A 21,421-nucleotide genomic window follows, 5' to 3' on the forward strand; every position below is an offset into this window, starting at 1 on the left:
CTGGCCCAGGGAAGGTCTCCCACCCGCAGGCGCATAGGCGGCCCGGCGAGGAGGCAGCAGGGATGCGGGGCGGCGCCCAATAAAGCGTGTGTTTGGGACAGAGTCTGATGGGGTCTCCTGAGGGGTGCGGGCCTCTGGCGCACAGCTCCGGCCGAGTGACACAAGCCCCCCCCCCCCCCCCCCGTTCCCGCCGCACTCTCCTTCCCCTGGGAGGGCCAACAGTGGTGGGACCTGGGCCGAGTCCTGGCCTGCAGGGGTGCCCCGCGGCCATGCGAGCGGGGGCAGCTGCGGGGAGGTCGTCCCTCCCCCTGCTGAGTGCCCGGTGCCTCTGCTGCAGTCACATGGCTACCAGGAGGACCAAGGGCCTTCATCCCAGCGAGGGGGGGTTGGTGGCAGGCGGTGTCCGTTCCTGCGGCGGACACACGACAGACGTCTATGTCTCACGGCAGTGGGGACCGATGGTTGGCTGAGGTTCCCCTGTGGTTCGCCAGCGGCTGACTTCGCACTGTGGCCCCAGTGGCCAGGACGAGGGGTCTCCCTGGGGCCACCCTCATGGCCTAGTGCCTCCCAAAGGCCTAGTGTCGTCACGCCGTGACACTAGGGATTCAGGGATTCCCCGTGGCGCTGGGAGAACGCACAGCTGCCAGCATGGGGGTGCGGGCACGCTTGTGTGTTGCCGTGAGAGGGCAGCAGGCCAGGCCGGGAGCTGCTTGGCAGAGAAGTGTGAAGATGTTCAGAGCCCCCTGCGCTCTGTGCGGGGCAGCCTGTGGCCCAGGGGGACTGTTGACCCCCGCGGAGTCCCAGCGTGACCCCTGCTGCCTCTGTGCATGTCAGGGTTCCGCCAGGCCGGGTGGCCCTGCGGGTGGGAGGTGGGCAGACGCCTGGGACCCGACTCGTTCTCTTCTCAGTGCCTGCGGGGCACGTGGGGGCCGGGTGTCCGTGAGCCCCCTGCCTCCAGCTCGCCTGCCCTGACAGTGGGGGCTGGGCACCAGGGACAGAGCTTGGGCTCCCTCCTCTCACTAGCCTCATACCCGACACATTCTTGGTGCACTGAGCCAGGCTTCTGTGGGGGCCAGAAGTGTGGTTTCCTGTCTTCTATGGACAGAAGGTTCTAGACCAGAGGTAGCCTATCTCTAGCAGTGCTGCTAGAGGAGCACCTGGGAAGGTTGTCCCATAGCTGCCACCCTTGAGGGCCTCTGGTGGTGACAGGTCTAGCCTGGGGTCTTGAGTGCCAGCCATCCAGTACCCTCCCCCCCGCCCCCGCCTGCCGCCCACAGAGGCAGGTCCCAGACCGCAGACCACAAGGGAGGAGCCCAGAGTGGGGTGACGGTCATCTCAGCCCCAGAGTGCTACAGTGGGAGGAGGGCTTCCTTCTGAAGAGGAGGGAGGGGGCAGGTGTTTTTGAACAGAAAATCCCTCTGGCGTCTGAGGTGCAGGTGGGGAAGGAATGGGCGACCAGGTGGGCTGTGGGGTTGGGCGTGGTGGCAGTCAGGGATGGGGGTTCGATTTAGAAAGTCCTGTGCAGTGCTCGCTTCGCTTCAGCAGCACATATACTAAAATAGGAAGTCCTGTGCAGCGGCTCAGGAGCAGGGGTGGGCGCCCAAGACCTCTGTCCCCAGCACGTCAGGACGCGGTGTGTTGGGAGCAGAGCAGCCGCCGTCCCGTGCAGCCAGGAAGGGAGGCCCAGGCCTGGGACCCCGCTCGGCACCTCTCAGCTCTGGTGCGGCGGCTGCAGCCTGCTGGCGAGACCAGCCTTCCTGGCGGCCCGTCCCTGCCGGCCTGGGGCAGAGGGAGCAAGGAGGGTGGGCCCCGCCATCGTTTAGTGGGACCCGGAGTGGGGCCGATGGGCCGCACCGTTGGGGGGGGCTTTAAGGCCAGCCTGCCATGGGGGGGCTGAGAGCTCAGTGCCAGCCCCCTCCCAGAGGCAGGATGAACGCAGTCGCCCTCAGGGACGGTCAGGGTGCTGGGGCTGTGCCCAGAGCAGAGACTTTCCCCTCCACACCGTTGTGACAGCAGGAGCTGCTGCCTCCCTGCCTGCTCCCCACCCAGCAGGAGGCCTTCAGGGCAGCTGAGCCCAATAAAGGAGGCCCTGAGAGGCGGGCGGCTCGGGCCTGCCCCCATTCCGCACTTGCTCGTTGTGCTCCACGGTGGTCGAGGCAGGGACTGAAACCCCGGCCACGTTCCACCAGCTCACAGGACAGCGTGGAGCCTCCCGGGCCTCGGGGTTCCCGATCCGCGGCCCTGGTGGCTGGGCCTCTTGTCCTGCTGGGAAGGCCGAGCCTGGGCAGCGGCAGCAGGAACAGGAGGAAGGGCAGCCAGGTGGGAGTCTCGGGCACAGGCAGGTGTTGGGGGTGGCTGCCCGTGCTTCCAGCCCAGCGCCAGGCTCCCAGCTGGCCTAGCGGCCGCTCTGCCCACCCAGGCCTCCCCTGTGGTGGGGCCCATGGCAGCCTTCCAGCCGGTGGTGCCACCCTCCCTCCGTTGGGCACAGCCTGCCCTCCGCGTGCCCCTGAGGCCACCACCCAAGTGCAGGAGGCCACTTTGTGCATTGCGTAAGCTGTCCGCCAGGGGGCACCAGGAGGCCAGGTTCATGAGCTGAGACTCTGCACTGCCCTGCGCTGGCCTGCTGGCGGGCCCCAGGACTGTACCCCACCCCCCGAACCCCCCACCCCCGGCGACCTTCAGGAGACCCTGGGCAGGCTGAAGGGGGTGGAGCTGAGGGGTAGGACATGTATCCCCCTGTTCCCGTCTCCCAGATGGGCACCCCAGTTGCCAGGCCCCGCCACTGCCCCAGGTTCCCAGACCCTGAGGGAAGGAGGCCCAGGGCCGGTGCTGCACACGCGGGGAGAGAGTTAAAGCTCTTGGGGAACCCCAGACAGGGCCTGCTCATCCCGACTGCGTTAGGGGGATGGACAGAAATTTCCAGTACGGTTCCTTTCCCCCAGGGCCTGTCCCCCACACCCTGTCCACAGTCCCCGGCTGGCTCAGGGAGTGGGGCCAGGGAAGAGCAGCACAGCAGAAACACAAATTCAAAAATCTTAATTTATTGCAGACTCTTCTCTGGTGTTGTAATTCCAGTGTTTCCAATATTAATAAATAGACATTTGTTAAAAAAAAAAATCTCCAGTGTCTCATTTCTCATAAAGTCTTAAGTCACAAAAATAGGTTTACAGTTTTTCCTGTCTTAATACAACGGACAGTTGTTTTTTGGTAACAATTGTGATCAGATTGAAAACTGCAGCTCAAGGGGCAGGACCCAGCTGTGGAAGAGTGAGGACGCGGGGTGGGGGGGTCCCGACTCGAGGGTGTTCACTGTTCGTACTTAGGAAAAGGTCTGGTCGGGTAAACATCTGCAGACACCCTTCTGCCTTCGGAACGCCGCTCGCCCGCTAAGGCACATTTGTAATTCATCCCGCATGTGGACCCTGCAGTGTCGTGTCCCTCCTGTGTGCGGTGTGTGGCCTGAGACCCGCCCCGCACCTGCTGCTCCCGGTGTGGTCGTGAACAGCGCTCACGTTTCCATCAGAACACAGCGCAGACATCTTCGCGTTTGACTGGATTCTCTTCCTGTCTCACGGTTTCCCGTATGCGGACGCAGCTGTGCTAACCGTGCGTTCGGGCGCCTGATTGGAAGAACAAAGCGCCAGAGCGAGATGCGTCTGAGTCATTCTGGGCCCCGCTCCACAGCCCCTGCGGCCATGCCGTGCCAAGTGCCCACTGTGGGATAGCACAGCCGCTCCTTGAGCTTCCAAGAAACAGCTTGGTAACCATGGCTGTGGCTGTGGCTTTGTCCCTCTGCACAATTGGCCATTTGAAGCAAAATGAAGTAATTGGTTGGGTTCTGGGGGCGGGGCCCCAGCCCGCCCGGGGATCCTCGGCGTCTCAAAGAACTGAACGATTTGGCAGGAAGGAATATGACATCCTGGAAGGCCCCACACCTCCATCTAAATCGGGAACATGTGAGCACTGTAAGATCCACCAAGAACAGGAGCAGAGGGACAAAAGACATCCCACCTGTGGTACCCCATGACTGGGACAGGGGCCAGGAAGGCGCTGCAGGCTGAGCATGAGTCCGGGATGGGGGTGGCCAGGGAACTGCCAGAGCTAGGTCACCTGCGTTTCTCCACCACCAACCTGGGGGGGCTCCCTCCGTCCCGCCCCATCGCAGGCTGCTGGGAGATCCGTGGGACGGATCGTCATAGGCTGCCGAAGGCTGCCGTGGGCTGTCGTAGGCTACAGCAGTTGTAGGCTGCCCTGTCTCTGATCCATCACAGTTGGGGCGGCGGGGAGTGGAGGACACACGTCCCAGAAACACGCGCCGTGAATTCAGGCCGTTGCTCGCGATGCCCACACAATCCCCGCGTTCTGGCCGAGCGCAGGGGCAGGAGCCTCTGTTCGAGGACGGCCTCTCCCCGACGCACTTCCCACTCCGATCTACCGGGACACCAGTTGCATCAATGCATGCCAAGTTCAAGTACAACTGTGCAATCTTCCTTGTATAAAAAAATAGAGATCATCCCACGGATCTCTGAGTATCAACAGTACAAATGCAAAATATACACAGGCTTTCCACCTTCTCAGAGTCCCGTACAAATATATAGAGAAGTATCTACACGTTTTCAACAAAAGACAGTAGTTTGCTTCGAGACGAGGAATGTCTCTGCAAAGGACCATCAAGGCCACCGGCCAGGGGTCTGTGTTGCAGGGGGCGCTCGCATGGCCAGTGGCCCTCCGTCTTCCGCCTATGCCTGGCACCCCCGAACCCCAGCAAGCCAGGCCTGGCAGCTTCCGGCCCTGTCAGCTCTCGTGCTGGGCCCATTCCTAGCCTGCCGGTGCACGGCTCTGCCTCTGTCCGCAGTCGGGATCCAGATGAGCCAGCCCGGGAGCCCACACACGCATCCTTGTGCCCGTGGCCTTTGGCACTTGTCACAGTTCAGCTGGGCCCCAGCCCCTGGGGGCAGCCCAGGGCTTTGTGTCTGGACTGTGGGTCACACCAGTCATGGGGCTGCCACTGCAGGGCCCCCTTCACTGCCAGGGCAGTGGCCCCTGGGTTTCCACGGTCCAAGGGTGTGTCAGTGCAGCACAGAGGCCTGGCTGGAGACGGTGGGCTTGTCTCATGGTTTCCTGACGGTTCAGATTGAAGTTTCGTTACTGCCTCTGCGCATGGGAAGAAGCCATCAGGCAGGTGGAGGTCAGCAAGAATGGCCCTTGCTACGCGTGAAGCCAGCAGGGGGGCCAGGCTGGGGGTCACGCGGGGGCAGACACCTATCCCCCCCAACTCAGGACAGGGGGGGGCAGAATCCCCCAGTCAGGGGGCACAGAGAGAGACAAGCTCGCACGTGGACATAGCTACACTAGGCAAGAGAGGGGGCAGTCGAGTCTGCACCCTGACACCCAGGGCCCCGGGAGGGCCATGCCCATCAGCGTCCACACAGCCTGCCCTGCTGCGGGGCAACCAAACTCAGTTTTCAGAGCGCCATTCTAGAGGACCGGGCTCCCACTCTTTGCTCCTCCCTTAGCCGTCTGCAGGACGGAGGAGCCATGGGGGGAGGCCAGCAGGCCCGTCTGGAGCCAAGATCCCTGCTCCGTTCCTCTGCAGGGGTCCCCCGGAGGCTTGATTTCCTGGACTAAGATCCTTACAAAGTGCTTAGTCCCACAGGGTCTCAAATCCTAGAATCCCAGGGCTGGCCAGGGGTTTAGGGCTTTGGCCAATGCGGCCACCTCCTGGATGTTGGCAGTTGGGCCCGCCCTGGTCAGAAGTCCACTTTGTCCTTCGGCGGGCTGCCCCTGACCCCGCTGAAGCCCCTCCCTCCACAAGACCCCAGCACAGCCCCGGGGGCTCCTGTCTGGACTGGACACCGGTCCCCTGGGCAGGCGATGATGGGAAAGCTGGCCAGGGCCGCTCCTGCTGCCCTGCAGCCCAGGCCGAGGCTACTCACTCGGAGTCGGAGCCTGCCGCCTGGGCGCTCCCAGCCCGCACGTTCATGGCCACCCCGTTGAGGTGCTCGCGCCCCGGCTCCCGGCGTGGGCTCTTGATGGTGATGGTGCCGTCGGGGGCGCGGGCCCCGTCGCTCGAGCCCACGGAGGACGAGCGTGAAGACGCGGGGCTCTGCTCGCACTCGGCCAGCTTCTCCCGCAGCCGCGACTTGAGGCTCTTCTCGGTCAGCGGCGGCGGGTAGGTGACCTTGTTTTTCAAGATGCCTGGAAGTGGGGAGGTGGGGAGTCGTGGTCAGCCTGGACGGCCAGGGCAAGGACCCGAGGAGCAGACTCTGGGCCCAGGGGAGCCCCTGCTCTTCCCTCCCAAAGGGTCACCCCTGTGCGGGGAATCGGACCCGTGGAGACCCGGACCCACTGGCACTGGCTGCTCCTGTGCCCCGCCCCTGCCCCCCCCTCCGCTGGGCCCCCCCACCAGCGTGCACTCCGCCCCCCCAGCACCCCACCCAGACCCAGCCCCCACACCGCCCCCTCCCCGTGCCCCATCCAGCCCACTGCCCCGCCCTCCACCAACCTGCACCTCTGTCCTGCCCCCAACTGCACTCCACCCCACCCATTCGCCCTGCTGGGACCCCGGCCCCGCCCCTCTGTTCTCTGTCCCCACCAGGACCCTGTCCCTTCCCCCGCTGAGGGGCTTCCAAGTCCCCCAGCTTCCCGGGAACAGCGCGGCCTCCCCACGCCCAAAGCACCTTTTCTCTGCTCCGGGGGCTGGCCGGGGAGCCCGCCCGCAGGCCTCAGCGGGCCGCCGCTCTCCTGCTCCGGGGGCCGCTCCCCGTCCAGGTGCAGCTCCACGCTGACCTTGGTCTCGACCTTCAGGCGTGGCTGGTTGCCAGGCTCCTCACTGTCGCTGCCCGCCGGGCTCTCGCTGGGCCAGCCGGCCGGGATGTGGTTCGCCACGGCGTCCACTGAGGCACAAGAGCGGCCGTCAACAGCGGGGACTCCCTGCCCCCCTGAAAGCTTCCCTCGCATCCCTCCGCGGGGAGCCTGCCTTCCACGTGGCCCTGAGCCGCTGGCCGAGGCGGAGGCGGTGCCGCCCTCGATGAAGTGCCGCCCTCAGTGGGGCAGCTACCACTGACAGCGGGGCCCAGCCCACAGTGCCCTGCCTCAACACCCCAGCGCCTCAACACGGGCCGCCCAGCAACAATCGGGGCCAGCCAGTAGCGTCCTTGAAGTGGGGGTTCCCGGAGAGACCCTCAAAGACCTCCCTGCCTCTGCTCTGCAGATGCTGTGGACAGGACCTTCCCCGGCCAGCACCTCCCCCCTGCTGTCCACACCCCTGCCGTCCCTCCCCGCTGCTGCTGCTCTCCATCACAGGAGGCAGGCCTCAGACACGCCACCCAACACTGCCTCACCTTTAGGGGTGCTGTGGACGGGGCCCCGCGCCGAGTCCCACTTGCCCTCGGCCTCCGCCCCATCGTCCTCGCTGTCTGACGAGTGCGAGGAGGCGTAGGAGCTGCTTTGCTCATCCAGGGACAGCTCGCTGTCCGAGTCCGAGTCCTGCTCTGCGGGGAGGGCAGGAGGGCCGGAGGCTCAGGCCAAGGGCTGAGTGGGGCCAGCTGGGCACGGGGGAGTGATCGTTCCCCTGGGGACCTTCTGAATGGGATGGGCCACAGATGTCCTCTGAGCCTGTACGTCCAGTGACTGAGAGGCCCCCGGGCCTGACAAGAGCCAGGAAGAAGCTCCCCCCACGGACCGCCCAGGAAGGAGATGCCCAGGGGCCGTCTTCCGGGGGACACATACCATGGTGCTTCTTGGTGCTTCTGGGGACAAAGGACGAATCTGGCTCCCCATGGCCGCCCCGTGCTGGCCCAGAGGACACGCTGAGCTTCTGACCCCCTTCGTCCCTAGAGAGGGGGTAGGAGGGTGGGCTCAGCACCATCACTCCGGGGTTTACATGACACGACCACCCAACATCACCGGGCACCTTTCGCATGTGCCAAGGTGGCCCCACGGGGCTCTGGAAGGTTTGCTGCCACGAAAGACTCCCGGAGCGCGTGGGGAGCCACACGCCCTCTGGAACAGGAGGGCACACCACTAGGGCCATTCCGAGCGAATGCAGCCTGCATTCGCCCCTAGAGCTGGGCCTCCCCCCGCCCCACTGTGCCCCCGGGACAAGCGAGGGCACCGGCTCAGGCCTGACCTGACGGTGCTGTCCAGTGAGGCAGTGGACTCGCCCAGGGCCGTGCGGAACATGTTGGGCTCCTCGCTGTACGTGTGGTTGCAGTTGAGGGAGCGCTGCGGGAGGGGGCACGGTTATCACCGGAGCAGAGGCCACTGGCCTGCAGAGGATGGCTCTGTCTCCACAGCAAGCCCCGGTGCCAGCACCCTGAAGGTGCCCCCACCCAGCACAGAGCACACAGGCCTCGTGGCGGCCTGGAGGACAGCACCCCCAGTCCCCGCAGTGGTCTGAGGACGTCTCCCTGCCTGCAGCCACGGCTTTTGCTGCCGCCCTGTCCTCTGTGACCTTGACCAATGGGGCTGTGATGAGGATGGACCCCATCTAGTGAACCTTGCTCCCTTCCCCGGATGTCAGGAATGGAATCAAGCTCAATGCCACTCTCCAAGGGGCTCTCTGATGCCAGGGTCAATGGAGACCGGGCAGCTATGTTGAATGCTTGGTCTAGAGACCCACAGGGCAAACCCCTCCCCCCGCCTCGCCCCGGTCCCCGGGTGCCACCTACCGTCAGCAGGGTGGCCCTCGTGGTGGCGGAGTCATCCAGGTGCAGCTTCTTCCCAGCAAGCACGGCCTTCAGGTGCTTCCGGACCTCCCTGTTGAGCACGCAGTGGAACAGGAGGACGAAGAGACCCTGGAGGGAGGGGACGGCTGGTCAGGGCGGGGATGGGCTGGCAGCGAAGCAGCTAGGGTCCTGTGGCTGCCAGGCCGGTGGGCACATCCGTCTGCCCAAGGAAGCAGACAGCACGGCCACACCATGTGCCGCGGAGTGCCCAGAGCCAGCCTGGCTACGAGGGGCCCGCCCTGGGCGCCCCCTCCCCGGGGCCTCTGCTTGCCCAGGGGAGCAGGGACGGGGCAGCCAGCATGCCAGGGGCCAAGGGGGGGCTGGTCCCAGCCACATCCCCGTCCATCTGCATCTCCAACATGACATCACTTGCTGGGAAGCCCTCAGTGCAAACTGTAAATGGCCAACACCGTCCCCGCAGACAAAAGTGGGATGTACGCTGCCCCGCGGAGGGAGGATGAGCCCCGGCACCGGCCGAGCAAGGGACAGTGCCCCAGGGGTCCCTGGGAAGGCCCTGGACAGAGCTGCGCTCTGGAGCCCGGGTTCCTTGGCGTCACGGGAGCCCCCGGCACATTCCGGCCACACGGGGACCACCATGCCGTGGCCCCTCTGCCCCGGACGCCGGTCCAGGATCTCCCCCAGGCCTTTCAGACAGGAGGTAGCGTAAGCGACTCACGACCTCACCAAGGGAGGCCCCAGCGAGGCCCGCCAGGTCACGGGGACGGGACGGCCCACCTGTAGGCAGCTGAAGACGGCGAAGAGGTAGTGGAAGGCCAGCGCGTCGCGGTTCACGGCCAGCAGCCCCAGCAGCCAGGTGGCGCTGACGAGCAGCAGCAGCAGGAAGGCGGTCCGCAGCAGGGGGCTGCCGGGGGCGGGGCGGCGTGACTCCGGGCCCCGCCCTCCCCTCCACCCGCCCCCTCTCGGCCCACCGTCAGCCCCAACACTTAACTTCCCAAAACTTTTTAAAGCACCTGGTCACTCTCCACTCCTGCGGCCACAGCATCACCATCGCCACCAACCCAGAAAGTCCCAGCCGCACCCCCGAGCCCCAACACCCTGCGGGGCTCCTCCCCGTGGCATCCCGGCCCCTCACACCTCCCCAGACCCAGCCGTCACCACCCCCCTCCCCTCCACCCATCCGTTAACAGGGCCTGGGCGAGGGGCACAGAGCCCCATCCTGCTCCCTCTGCCACCAGCTGCTGCAGAGCCTACCCCCTACTGTCCCCGGGTCCCATGGGCCAAGGCGGCCTGCCCCCCGCCTCCTCATGCTCAGCGCCCTCCCTCTCCTCCACTACGTGCCCGCTGCCCCCCGCCTCTCCCCACTGCAGCCTGCTGATGCATCCACGTGGCCGTCATGTCCCCCGGGGCTGAGCTGAGGGGTGGCCAAGGGCCTGGGCACAGGGAGACGGACGCCTTCAGGGGGCTCTGCTAGGCGTTTAGTCCCACACTGGGACCCACTTACACAACCCCTTTCCTTTCATAATAATGGTGCTTTCTTTGGCAGGAAACCTTCGCAGACAGGACAAAAATGACTGTGTTGACCTGAAAAACGTTTTTTTAAAAACCCAAGTCAGGTGGCCGGCTGGTCAATGTCGCCACAACAGATCAGAAGACCCAACGCTTCTGAGAGGCTCCGCCTGCATCTCCAGGTATGGCTGGAATGAGAAGGGCTCCCACGCCCCCCTGCCTGCGGGACCCTCCCGAGGGTGGACGCCGAGCTGCCTCCCAGTGGACGAAGACACAGACGTGGGACGAACCCGCAGGTCCAATGGCGAGGCCTCAGCACCATGAGATCACCCCTTCCTGCCCAACGGGCTGCTCTGAGGAGCCAAGGACCCCACCGGCCCCCAAAACCCCTTCCAGCCCACGCGCCCAGTTTCCCACACCCCCAAGAATCGTGGGCTCTGCAAAACTCCCGGACTCACAATGATAACCGCTCCGATGGGCCCGGCGAAGCTCCAGATCAGGGTGTCTCGAAGGGACAGCCAGCAGAAGTCGGGGTTTCCATAGCCCTGGGGGTCCAGGCCCACCGCGAGTCCTGGACAGCAGGGAGGGAAGTGGGGACTCATCCCGGGAGGGGCCCCTCCTGAGGGCCGGCCTGAGGGGGCACGTGACATGGCCACAAGCAGCATTCCCAGCTCGACACACACACGTCACATACAGATCCACACACCACATACACGTCACATACAGACCACACACAGCACACACACTATATACACATCACATACAGACCACACACAGCACACATGTGTCACATATAGACCACACACACCACACATACTATATACGCACATCACATACAGACCACACACCCCCCACACTATATACACATCACATACAGACCACACACACGCCACACACGCATCACATACAGACCACACACCCCACACGACATACACACGTCAGATACAGACCACAGACACCATATACACACACCCCATTCATGTCTCATAGACCACACACACCACACACACTACATACACACATCACATACAGACCACACACAGCACATACACACCCTACATACAGACCACACAACCGATGCACATGACATACACACGTCCCGTACAGACCCCACACACCCCACACATACACTACAGGGTACACATGCACACACACCCCACAACGTATAGACCCTTCACACACACACACACACACACACACACAATGCAGACTACACATCCCACACACACAAGACACATACCACAGACAACACACGTGCACATACCCATCCACCCAGAAGCCGGGCGGACGTGGAGTTTCTGTCTGTTAGGTGCCACAGACAGAACCCTAAGGAGACGGCACTCAGCCCTCAAGGAGCCCACACCACCCCTGACCAGAGACGCACCCCCGCAGTGGGCACCGAGTGGTCACACTCACGGCACAGGTGCAAGGGCGGGGAGAGCCTCCTCTGCCAGGGGCCAGTCCCGCGGGGTGTCTGTGGTACCCAGAGGAGGCCAGGGAGCTCGCCCGCCCGGGCCCAGGGGTGTGGGCTCACCAGCTGTGGGCTCCCGGGTGGGTGAGGTCACGCGGGCTGCCCACGCAGTGGTGGTCCCCAGGCCCAGGCCTCCCCAGCAGGGCGGCTCCTCCAGTCCTCACCTGTGATGATGGCCGGGATGCCCCAGCCCACGACATAGTAGAACCTCATGGGCCCGGCGTCGATGTTGCGCACCTCGGTCAGCATGCGGTAGACGTGCAGGCTCTCCACAAAGGTCCAGGCGAAGGTGCTCGTGTAGACGTAGTGCAGGAGGATGGCGACGACCGTGCACAGGAACTGTGGGGGAGGGCACGGGGCGCTGGCTCAGCACAGGCCCCGCAGGAGCCCACCCCACCCCTCGGACCAGGGGCCAGACGCGCGCCGGGCACCAAGGGCAGGCACCGAGTCCGCGCACTGCACAAATGTGAGGGTCTGCAGGTCGGAGTAGGGAGACCGAGTTAGTTGGGTTTTTCTGTGTGATTCACGCAGGAACAGCTGGGCGGTGAGGCGCCGTGTCTCTGCTCCCCGAGTGGAGCAGAGGACGGAGAGGGAGGCACCGGGGTGGGGGTGGGGGGGGAGACCACTGCCCAACCCAGATCGGCGCCTGGAGTGAGCACAGCCACAGGACAGGGGGTGGACAGAGCCTCTAGCGTTTTCATTAGAAGCTGGAAACGTATTTTCCTGTCATGGCTCCAGATTCTTTCCTTCAGGCGTTTAAATTTAAAAGAAATAGCATGAAGGCAGCCAGCCCAGGCTGCGGGCCCAACTGCGGTGTGGCCTCCACCCGCTACCCAGCACCCCTGTGGGGGTGTCTGCGGGGTCCAGCAGTGGCCAGAGGGAGGGGAAGCCTCGTGCTTCGTGACCTCACCGCCAAATAAGGTCCTCCTGCCTCCACCAAGTTAACAGAGCCTTCTGCTTCCCGCCAAAACGAGACTACGGGAGCCTGTCTGTCTGTCCTGTCCTCCGCCAGGCAGGGCTGCCCTCCAGCCGGTGCCCAAGAGAAAACCACCTCCACAGGGCAGCGGAGGTCCAGCATCCTGCCCTCTCCCGACCCGGGCGAGCCAACCCAGTGTCCCTGAGAATGGGAAGAAAGCAGCGTCAGGGAGCGGCTGGGGACGCGGCGCGGACACAGGGAGTCCAGCCTCTGTGTGAATCATCTACCATGAGGTGCTCTAGGCCAGACCTCAAAGAGCTCGTGCCTTGGCCCAGAGCAGCCTCATGGGGGTTCCCCTGGGAGGGGCTGCGCTGGCCGGGCCCCCAGGCTGCCCAGCTGGGGGAGAGCAGGCGCCCCTTCAAGGACCTAAAAAGCCAGGCAGGCACTGAGGAGAGGGGAACGTGGAGGGGAGGGAAGAGAAAGCCCCAGGCCCTGTCCATCCTAGCCACACCCACACTCAGCCCGCTGCTCCTGGCCCCGCCCCACTCTTTGGCCCGCCCCTCCTAGTCACAGCCCTCCTGGCCCCACCCACAACCTGCAGCTGTCCTACCCCCAGGCCACATCCCAGTCCCGCCCCATTCCTGAGACATTCTGTCTAGTCCTGGCTGCCACACCATCCGTGCAACCTCCCAGGGTCTCAGTGTCCCCGCCAAGGAGCCCCCCGCCCACCCTCCACCCAACAGACACCGGGCCACCCCCGGGGCCCACACTGGAGGCCACTCCGCTCCGTCAGGTGCCAGGCCAGTGTACCCTGCGGGGAGCTGACCCAAGCACAGGCTGGCTGGAATATACGTCACCCCTGCTGCCGCTGTCAGCCTGCACAGGCCGGCTTCTCCCCGGAAACAAAACCCCAGAGACGGAGGAGGAAACTCCTAGGCCTGACATCTGTCTGACACGGGGCGAAACAGGAGCTCAACCAGAAGGGAAGACAGCACTGCACATTACGACCGGACAACCTGCTCTCCGCCTTGGACCCCACGGTCGGGGGACAGGAGGTCTGCCCTGGGCGATGAGCAGAGCCATCAGCCCGGACGCCAGGGCGAGCCTGGGGCTGGGGGAGCCCCACACCACTCCCAGGGTCCCCACATGCAAAGCACAGTGGGCTTAGACAAGGGACAGCGGCGAGGAGGCTCGCTGGCTGGCTGCCTTCAATCATGTGAAAAGTAAACCCACAAAACCACCTTTAAAAAAAAAGAAGTGTTAGAGATACATTTTAAAATTTAATGGGGCTGTACGTGTACAGACTTTTGCCCTAAATGTACTACCTTTTCCAGAAACAGAACAAAGACAAAATGCTAATGCCTAATAAATCATTTCAACCTGCCAGTAATCTGGGAGATGAAAAACCTCGCCCAGAGACGGGACTGTGAGTTTACAGAAAACCCATAAAACCCAGGCAAGGGGCCAAGGCCCTCGAATGACGCGGCCAGCATTCCTTCTCTCGCGCCCCGCGCCTGGAAGAAGCGGACAGCCTCGCTGCTTTCACACGCGCTATGTGGCTGCAAGGCGTGGCTTGCCTCTGTGGAGACCACTCAAGGGCACGCTTGAAGGGTTTGGAGATGAGGCTTCACCTGTGTGATGCGCTGATAAGGACAGGCAGGGAGAGGTCCCCCTGCCCGGCTGGATGCACGGAAACCCTGCAGGGCCCCACGTGGCGATGGCGCCTCTCCCCACCCCGGCCCAGCACCACGGGCAGCGCCCCGGAGAGCAGCACGGAAGTTTGCGCTTGGGGGTTCCTCTGCCAGGCCCGCTGCTCCCCGAGTCACGGCTAAGAAGCCCCGGGACCATCAAGGCCGTCTTCCCGTGACACTTTGCCTTCACCTACCTTCCTTCCAAGGAGGTTAGGCCGCCCCAGAGGGTCTCGAGGGGAGCCCGCTGCCGGCAGCAAACGAGGAGGAAGGGCTCAAGCGTGCCGGCGGCCCTGACCAGCGAGCCAGAACATTCCCTCTCTGCCTTTTAGGCCACGTCCTCTCCTAGGGCTGACCCACTCCCACAGACACGTTTCCTCGCCACGTGGGGGAGATGCCTCCCCTTGGCCTCCAAGGGCTCGGCCAGCCACACCCAGACCAGTCACTGTCTCAATTTCCACCTCACTTTGGGGTGTCCTCCCCTGCTCGTCCCCCTTCCGGAGACCTGCGGCGCCCTTCCTCCTCCTCTCTCCTTGCCCACTTTCCCGCCCTGCCCCCTGCCCTTCCCGCCCTGCCCGCTGTCCTGGCTTCGGCTCTGGGCCTCACCTCCACCCGGCGGACCTATGAGGATAGCCCCTCTGCCGCTCTGCTGACCTCTGGGCAGCTTCCTAACTGGCTGGCTGCGCTCTCCGCGGCACGAGCTGCCTGCAAAAGGAACACGGCACTGCCCGGCAGGGCCCCTCAGGCTCTGGGAGACCAGACTCCCCAACCTGTCCCGATTTCTCCTGGACCTCTCCCACCGGATGGTCAGTCCTTCCCTAACCAAGCACGACTCCCCAACCTGCCACCGGGACACCATTCTGGCCTGTGACACTCTACGACGACCACTCGTGTCCGTGCCAGGAAGGGGGGCTCCCTGGGCGGGGACGGGAGGGCCTCTTGCACCTGGGTCTCGGATAGGCGGAACTCAGAGACAACCAGCAGGTCCTCGCCGCATGAGGAAGGAAGAAATGACAGCTCTGCCAACAGCATGTGCTGGCCATATTGGAATGGCCCATCGAGAGCCCACCGCTCACCCTCGGAGAGATCAGGATTAGGTGAGAGTAACTTCCAGACTTCCCGAGTCCCCACATACACACGTGCCCATCAGCCAGCCTCGCGGCGCTTCAGGGATCTAGGGTCCCCATTTCGCAATGGACACGTAAGGGAACCCGCACGGAGGCGGGCACTCGCTCATCCTCACTGGTCCCCGGGCGCCTCTCCCGTGTGAAGGGATGCTCCCCCTTCCCAGGGCCGGGGGGGATTCAGGGAGCCCAAGTGTGTGTGTCAAGCCTCGGGCACACAGCCTCCGCCGCCCGCCGTGCCCCCACCCCCTCCAGGGTCAGCGTGCTGACCCTGTGTTTTGTAAATCCTGCTGTAAAAATGGAAAATCACGTTGCCACCAGGCAGGCACCGCGGAAGCCACAGAGCTTCCGGCTTCGCTCTCGCGCCCGTCCCACCGGCTGTGCCACCACCTCCGCCTCGAGGCTGCTCCCTACCCCACACCCCAGGGACCCCGCCCCGGCCAACAGCCCCCCCCCCTCCTCCCCTAGCCGGCACAGGGGCTCTGATCTCAGGCCCCCCACGGAAGCTCTGCCAGCTGCCACTCGCCGCCCGTCCTCGCCTCCCTCGAGGCCGACCCACTTCCGGTCTCCGGCGCGGTCACTTCCACCGGCTCCTTTGTCAGTTACAGAGGTCCGGGGCAGCGCCCGGGAACTCACCGGGTTTCCAGTCTGGGTGATCCCGATCACAAACACCAGCTGGGAGCAGAAGAGCGCCCCGATGAGGTTCCTGTGGATGCCGTGCAGGTTGGAGCGTAACGTCCGCGCCAGCGCGAGGAGGACGAAGGCCACCAGCAGGGCGGCCAGCGACAAGGACACGGCGGCGTAGGTGACGATCTTCAGGGGCAGGACCTCTCCGTGCTGCGGGCGGGGGGTGGGCAGAGGGACATGAGAACTGGCTGGATGAGGCTTTGCACAGGAAAGGCACTTTAAGGTCGACTTTACTATGGGCAGAGCCTGCACAACTGACACGGTTCTCAGGCTGCCAGAAACCATGGAAAACACCAAATGGATTAATGAGACGTTAGAAAGTTCTGGAGCGGGACAGTGTCCAGACACGTGGCTGCGGTGGTGAATGTCTATCCCGTGTATTTTGCTCCAATAAAAAAATGTTTAAAAAAATGTTTAAAACAAAACAACCCTCCATACATAAACGTTACCATCCAGGAGATGCACAGCCTGCCCGGGAGGGGCTTGCACACAGAAGGTGGGTGTGCCACGGCTCCCCGGGAGCTGGGCTGCTGGGGAGCCGGGAGGGGGTTGGGCCCCGGAGGCTGAGGGCTCAGGGCTCAGGGCTCTCCTCCTGCCCTCCGGAGGCCCAGGGGCTGCCTCCTGCTGTTGGACCAGCACTGGCTTTGAGGCCCCGGGGCAGGGAGCAGTGAGCCCGCTTCTAGTTCCACTTCTCCCTAAATTTCGGCTTCCTCCTGCCTCTGAGACTACTAATAACTAACCTCCTCCAGGCCAGGACCCTGGGGCTCCCAGCTCAAAAGTGCTGCCTTCACTCTGGAAAACAGCATGGAGGTTCCTCAAAATGTTGAAAATAGAACTGCCCTATGACCCAGCAATTGCACTATTGGGTATTTACCCTAAAGATACAAATGTAGTGATCCAAAGGGACACATGCACCCGAATGTTTATAGCAGCAATGTCCACAATAGCCAAACTATGGAAAGAACCTAGATGTCCATCAACAGATGAATGGATCAAGAAGATGTGGTATATATACACAATGGAATACTATGCAGCCATCAAAAGAAATGAAATCTTGCCATTTGCAACAACGTGGATGGAACTAGAGCGTATCATGCTTAGCGAAATAAGTCAAGCAGAGAAAGACAACTATCATATGATCTCCCTGATATGAGGAAGTGGTGATGCAACATGGAGGCTTAAGTGGGTAGAAGAATAAATGAAACAAGATGGGATTGGGAGGGAGACCAACCATAAGTGACTCTTAATCTCACAAAACAAACTGAGGGTTGCCGGGGGGAGGGGGTTGGGGAGAAGGGGGTGGGATTATGGACATTGGGAAGGGTATGTGATTTGGTGAGTGCTGTGAAGTGTGTAAACCTGGTGATTCACAGACCTGGGGATAAAAATATATGTTTATAAAAAATAAAAAATTAAAAAAAAAAAAAAAAAAAAGTGCTGCCTGCCCACTGGAGCCTGGCAGTCAGGGGAAGACCTGAGGCCACACCCTTCCCTATTGTCTCCCTGGCCGCTATCAGCAGCAGTCACCCTCCCAACAATGTGACAGGAACCTGCAAGCCACAGAGCTTTTGGGAGGGACAATGACCTGGCCTCCTGGGACACATCCCAGTCCTGAAGAAAAGGTGCCAGGTGAAGCCCCCCAGGCCTCTGTTCTGGTTCCTAGGAACCCAGGTTGACCTTGCGCCCGCCCACGGGGGGCCGCGGCCCTGCTCCCTCTATTTACCCGCAGGCTCCCAGAGCCTTGCATTCCCAGGCCCAGGAAAAGGCCAGAGGTTAAACATCAGCTGGCCACGGGGGCTCCTGACTGAGCCCCTTCTTCTGTCTCCGGGCCAGTGCATGCGGTGCTAACGGGAGACCCTCCCTTTGCTCCGGACAGCCGGCTCTGTTCTCCCTTAAAATTTAAAGTGGGGCCGGCACAGCACCATCCAAGAGAACACAGAGAATCCGGCTTCGAAGTGAGGCTCTTCCAGGGCTCTCTTTTTGGGCTGAGGCTTGGGGATCTGCCACCGGGTTTTTAATTTACAACCCAGCCCCTTTGAAAAACAGTTTCCAAGGAGTTTTGTTTTGGGAATCCTGGCAGATTCCAGCCAACCCTCCCGAACACAGGCGTAAATTGTGGACTCAATTTGGGGCCACACAGACTCTCCAAAGGGACTCCTCCCTGGACACACTCGCCGGGAGGGCAGGACTGCCCAGGGGGCCGCGCCCACCTCGCGTCTGGAGACGTCCATGAGCACGGCGAAGCTGGCCGTGTGGCTGCACTGGCAGGCGACGTGGGTCCGGTTCCGGGACAGCAGCTCGCAGCCCTTGGCCGACCACCCTCCCGTTCCCCCGATCCTGCAGAGAAAAGGCAGGCGTGAGAGGGACGCCTTCCACCAGCAGGGTCTCGGAGGCCCCGCCGCCCCTGGGAAAGCCCATCCCGCACCCCCAAGGCTGGCCCGCCTGCCTCCCCCAGCCCACCGCCGCGTGCTGTGAGGACAACGGCCCTCGGGACTGCGTGCACACTCTCCCTTCCCTTTCATGGCTGGGGAGTGCCCTAAAGCAATCCTCTGAAGTGCACGGTCTCTGTGTCATCTCACAATAAAACTTCAACCGGACCCCACGCCCCTTTTGTCAGAAACATTAGTCAGTTGTTAAAAGGGCTGCTTTGTACTTCAGCCTTCTTTGGAGTCTAGGCGCTTCAGGAAATCATACCCCACGTTGGTTCTGCACTTTCATCTTCAGACTGCGCGATGTTTTACGGCAGCCGCCTGCAAGCAGGGCCCAATTATGACCTCCCTGTTATGGATGGGAAGCCCCAAATGACAAGGGGCTGAAGGGTGTGTCCCGGGCTCGGAGAGAGCCCCGCCCTCCCTCCCTCTGGGAAAATCAAGTAACTTCTCTGGTCCTTCGGTTATTCATCTGTAAAATGGCCAGTGAAGGCTAATACGTGTCTGCCAAGAGCCCCAAGATCTGGGGATGAGAGGCACCGCGGAGGCACAGAGGGTAATTAGGCAACAGCTAATTGCTAAGATCCAGTCCTGCGCCGTGAGAGACGGCCGCGCCTCGTGTGTCCCTCGCACGACCCTCGCCATGGAAGTGGCCCTTCTTTCTTGCCTCTGTAAGCCAAGCCTCTCTCACACGCCGGCACGATGCTGCTCGCTCATTAACTAGATTTTGGAAAGTAAAGGAGCCGCGAGATCCCTGCCCAGCCAAGCCTGCTTCCCAGCACGAGCCCCCTGCAGCCGGGCGCCCGCACGCTCCCGCCGGCCACCAGCTCCCGGCTGGAAGCCTGCTTGGCGACACCGACTCAGTCCGTCTGCAGCACGATGTGCGGGCACGTCTGTCTGGGTTGCACAGAAACAGGCGCCCAGCTGCACCGACGTCCGTCCCAGCTTCCAGCAGCCATGGCAGACCCCCCACACGGGGCCCAGCTCCGGGGGGGTAGGAGGATGAAGGGTCCTCACGCTGGCGGCACCCTTACATGATGGAGTGGTTCCAGAACACGCAGACGGGCTTGGTGCGCTCCTCGGTCTCCAGCAGGACATGCTCCACCAGGACAGGCCTCTCCAGGGGGCTGGGCAGGGCGGCCCCCTCGCTGTACACCACGGCGCTCACCACCGGCGTGTTAATGACTGGCCGGTTGGGCAGCCTGGGGCAGAGAAGTGAGAACACGGGAAAAGGCACAGTTAGAAGACACCTGTCTCAAATCTGTGCATCGACGACCCCAGAAGCATGCACTGTAGACGTCTCTCCAGGAGGCCCGGAGCCAGAGCCCCAGCCGCTGTCCCCAAGGCCCTGGGCTGTGGCCGCGGCTCTGTGAGCAATGGGGCGTGTGCGAGGCATTGGTCACCTCCAGCTAGGCGGCAGCACCATGGAAGGGCCACCTGGATGCCCAGAACCTCATCCCGGGGGCTCTCAGGGCAGTGGTCTGTGGCCGTGGCCCAGGCTCACGGCGGAATGTCCTCACACGGATGCCTGGGGAAGCCCTTTGGAATCCTCTGGAAACAGGCCTTACCGGAGGCTGCGGCGGTCAGGGTCATAGCGCTCAGGCAGGAGCCGGCCTAGGGTCCGGTAGATGATGACGAGGGCGACGGCGAACCGGCCGGGCTCGTCCGGGTGCCTCTTCCGCCTCCTGAATGGGGCCTCCCCCTCTGTGCCAGGCCCCGGGGGCGCCGCCTGCGGGGCAGCTTTCCGACCGGCTGGCCGCACTGTGGGGGTCCCTGCAGTGCAAACGGAGCGTGAGCGTGGGGCGGTGCGCCTACCAGGCCGCTTCCTACAAGAGCAGGGACCTCCTGAGGTCACAGATGCTCGCTGGGCCCCGGCGGAGTAAACACAGAGCCCCACGCGACTGCAGCACAGAGGCTTCCAGGGGCTGGGGGAGGGAACGGGGACAGACTGTCATTCCTGGGGACGAAGGTGGTGGTGCCTGCCCAACACTGTGGACGGACGGAACGTGACTAAACTCCGCTCCCAGAGCGACCAGGATGGCGCCGGCTCCCGGCATCTCAGCTCGACCCAGGAAAAGGTGATAGCTGTCACGGGCTAACCGGCCGAGTCCCTCACCCCACACAGGGGGCGACACCGGGGCTGCTCTGGGAGGGATGGATGGGGACCGGGAACCGTCTGCGTGGGTTTGTGCCCCCTGCTTTGATCCCATGTGAATGACAGGGGTGTGTGAAGTTGTACGCGCTCTAGGAACACAGAAGTCACATATGACCCGCATAAATACGTCCGCACACGTATTTTGGGGCATAGGCGCTTACGATATCATGCCACTGACCGGGGCACGGGAGCACAGGCGCAGGAAGGTTGAAAACTTCCCCAGTCCCTGTGTCCACACGGGCTCACAGGAGGGAGTACTGACCCTCCCCTTCCCAGCAGCCGAGGGACAGTCCCCTCCGACGCTCTGTTAGCCTGGCCACACTCACTCACATTCTCAACAACCGACAAAATGCCCTGGGTGGCCCAGAAGCCAGCTCTGCAGCCACCCAGACTGTCTGGCACCGAGCACGGGAGGCTGAGCTCCAGGGAGGCGGGAGGGCCAAGCCCTGAGAGACAGGGCTTCTAGAAAGGGCAAGACCGAGGGGGGCCTGCGGAGGGGCTGTGAGGTGCAGTGGGGCGGGGAACCTCTTGGCCCCCTGTGGGGGGCCACTGCAGCTCAGAACGGCTCACCGGTGCCGGCAACATGCCGTGTGACCAACAGCATCCACCCCTCTGAGGTGGCACACGCACCCTCAGCATCTTCCTGACCCTGCTCAGGGCTGATGACTGGTGACAACACTGCTCAGCGACACCCAGCTCCTCCTCCAGGGGCGGGGGGGGGGGTGATATAGGCGGGGGCTTTCCTGAGTGAAAGG

At 63.1% G+C, this 21,421-nt stretch overlaps 1 protein-coding gene across 1 annotated transcript in view; it reads right to left on the reverse strand.

Moving 5' to 3' along the window:
• Nucleotides 1-3,025: 3,025 nt before the first annotated feature.
• Nucleotides 3,026-21,421, reverse strand: part of CELSR1 (cadherin EGF LAG seven-pass G-type receptor 1) — a 133,285-nt gene continuing 114,889 nt past the window's right edge. Inside the window, exons 21-35 of the mRNA XM_059187287.1 lie at nt 20,080-20,284; nt 19,546-19,713; nt 18,293-18,419; nt 16,032-16,232; nt 11,832-12,006; nt 10,655-10,767; nt 10,192-10,271; nt 9,465-9,591; nt 8,673-8,798; nt 8,132-8,226; nt 7,732-7,835; nt 7,344-7,493; nt 6,681-6,896; nt 5,937-6,198; nt 3,026-5,154 (exon numbers count right to left, since the gene is read on the reverse strand). Coding sequence (XP_059043270.1) covers nt 5,130-5,154; nt 5,937-6,198; nt 6,681-6,896; nt 7,344-7,493; nt 7,732-7,835; nt 8,132-8,226; nt 8,673-8,798; nt 9,465-9,591; nt 10,192-10,271; nt 10,655-10,767; nt 11,832-12,006; nt 16,032-16,232; nt 18,293-18,419; nt 19,546-19,713; nt 20,080-20,284 — 2,174 coding nt within the window. The 3' untranslated portion in view covers nt 3,026-5,129. The remainder of the gene's footprint in view (nt 5,155-5,936; nt 6,199-6,680; nt 6,897-7,343; nt 7,494-7,731; nt 7,836-8,131; nt 8,227-8,672; nt 8,799-9,464; nt 9,592-10,191; nt 10,272-10,654; nt 10,768-11,831; nt 12,007-16,031; nt 16,233-18,292; nt 18,420-19,545; nt 19,714-20,079; nt 20,285-21,421) is intronic.

The sequence above is a fragment of the Mustela lutreola genome, chromosome 8, assembly GCF_030435805.1.
Source record: "Mustela lutreola isolate mMusLut2 chromosome 8, mMusLut2.pri, whole genome shotgun sequence".
Classification (NCBI taxonomy): Eukaryota; Metazoa; Chordata; class Mammalia; order Carnivora; family Mustelidae; genus Mustela; species Mustela lutreola.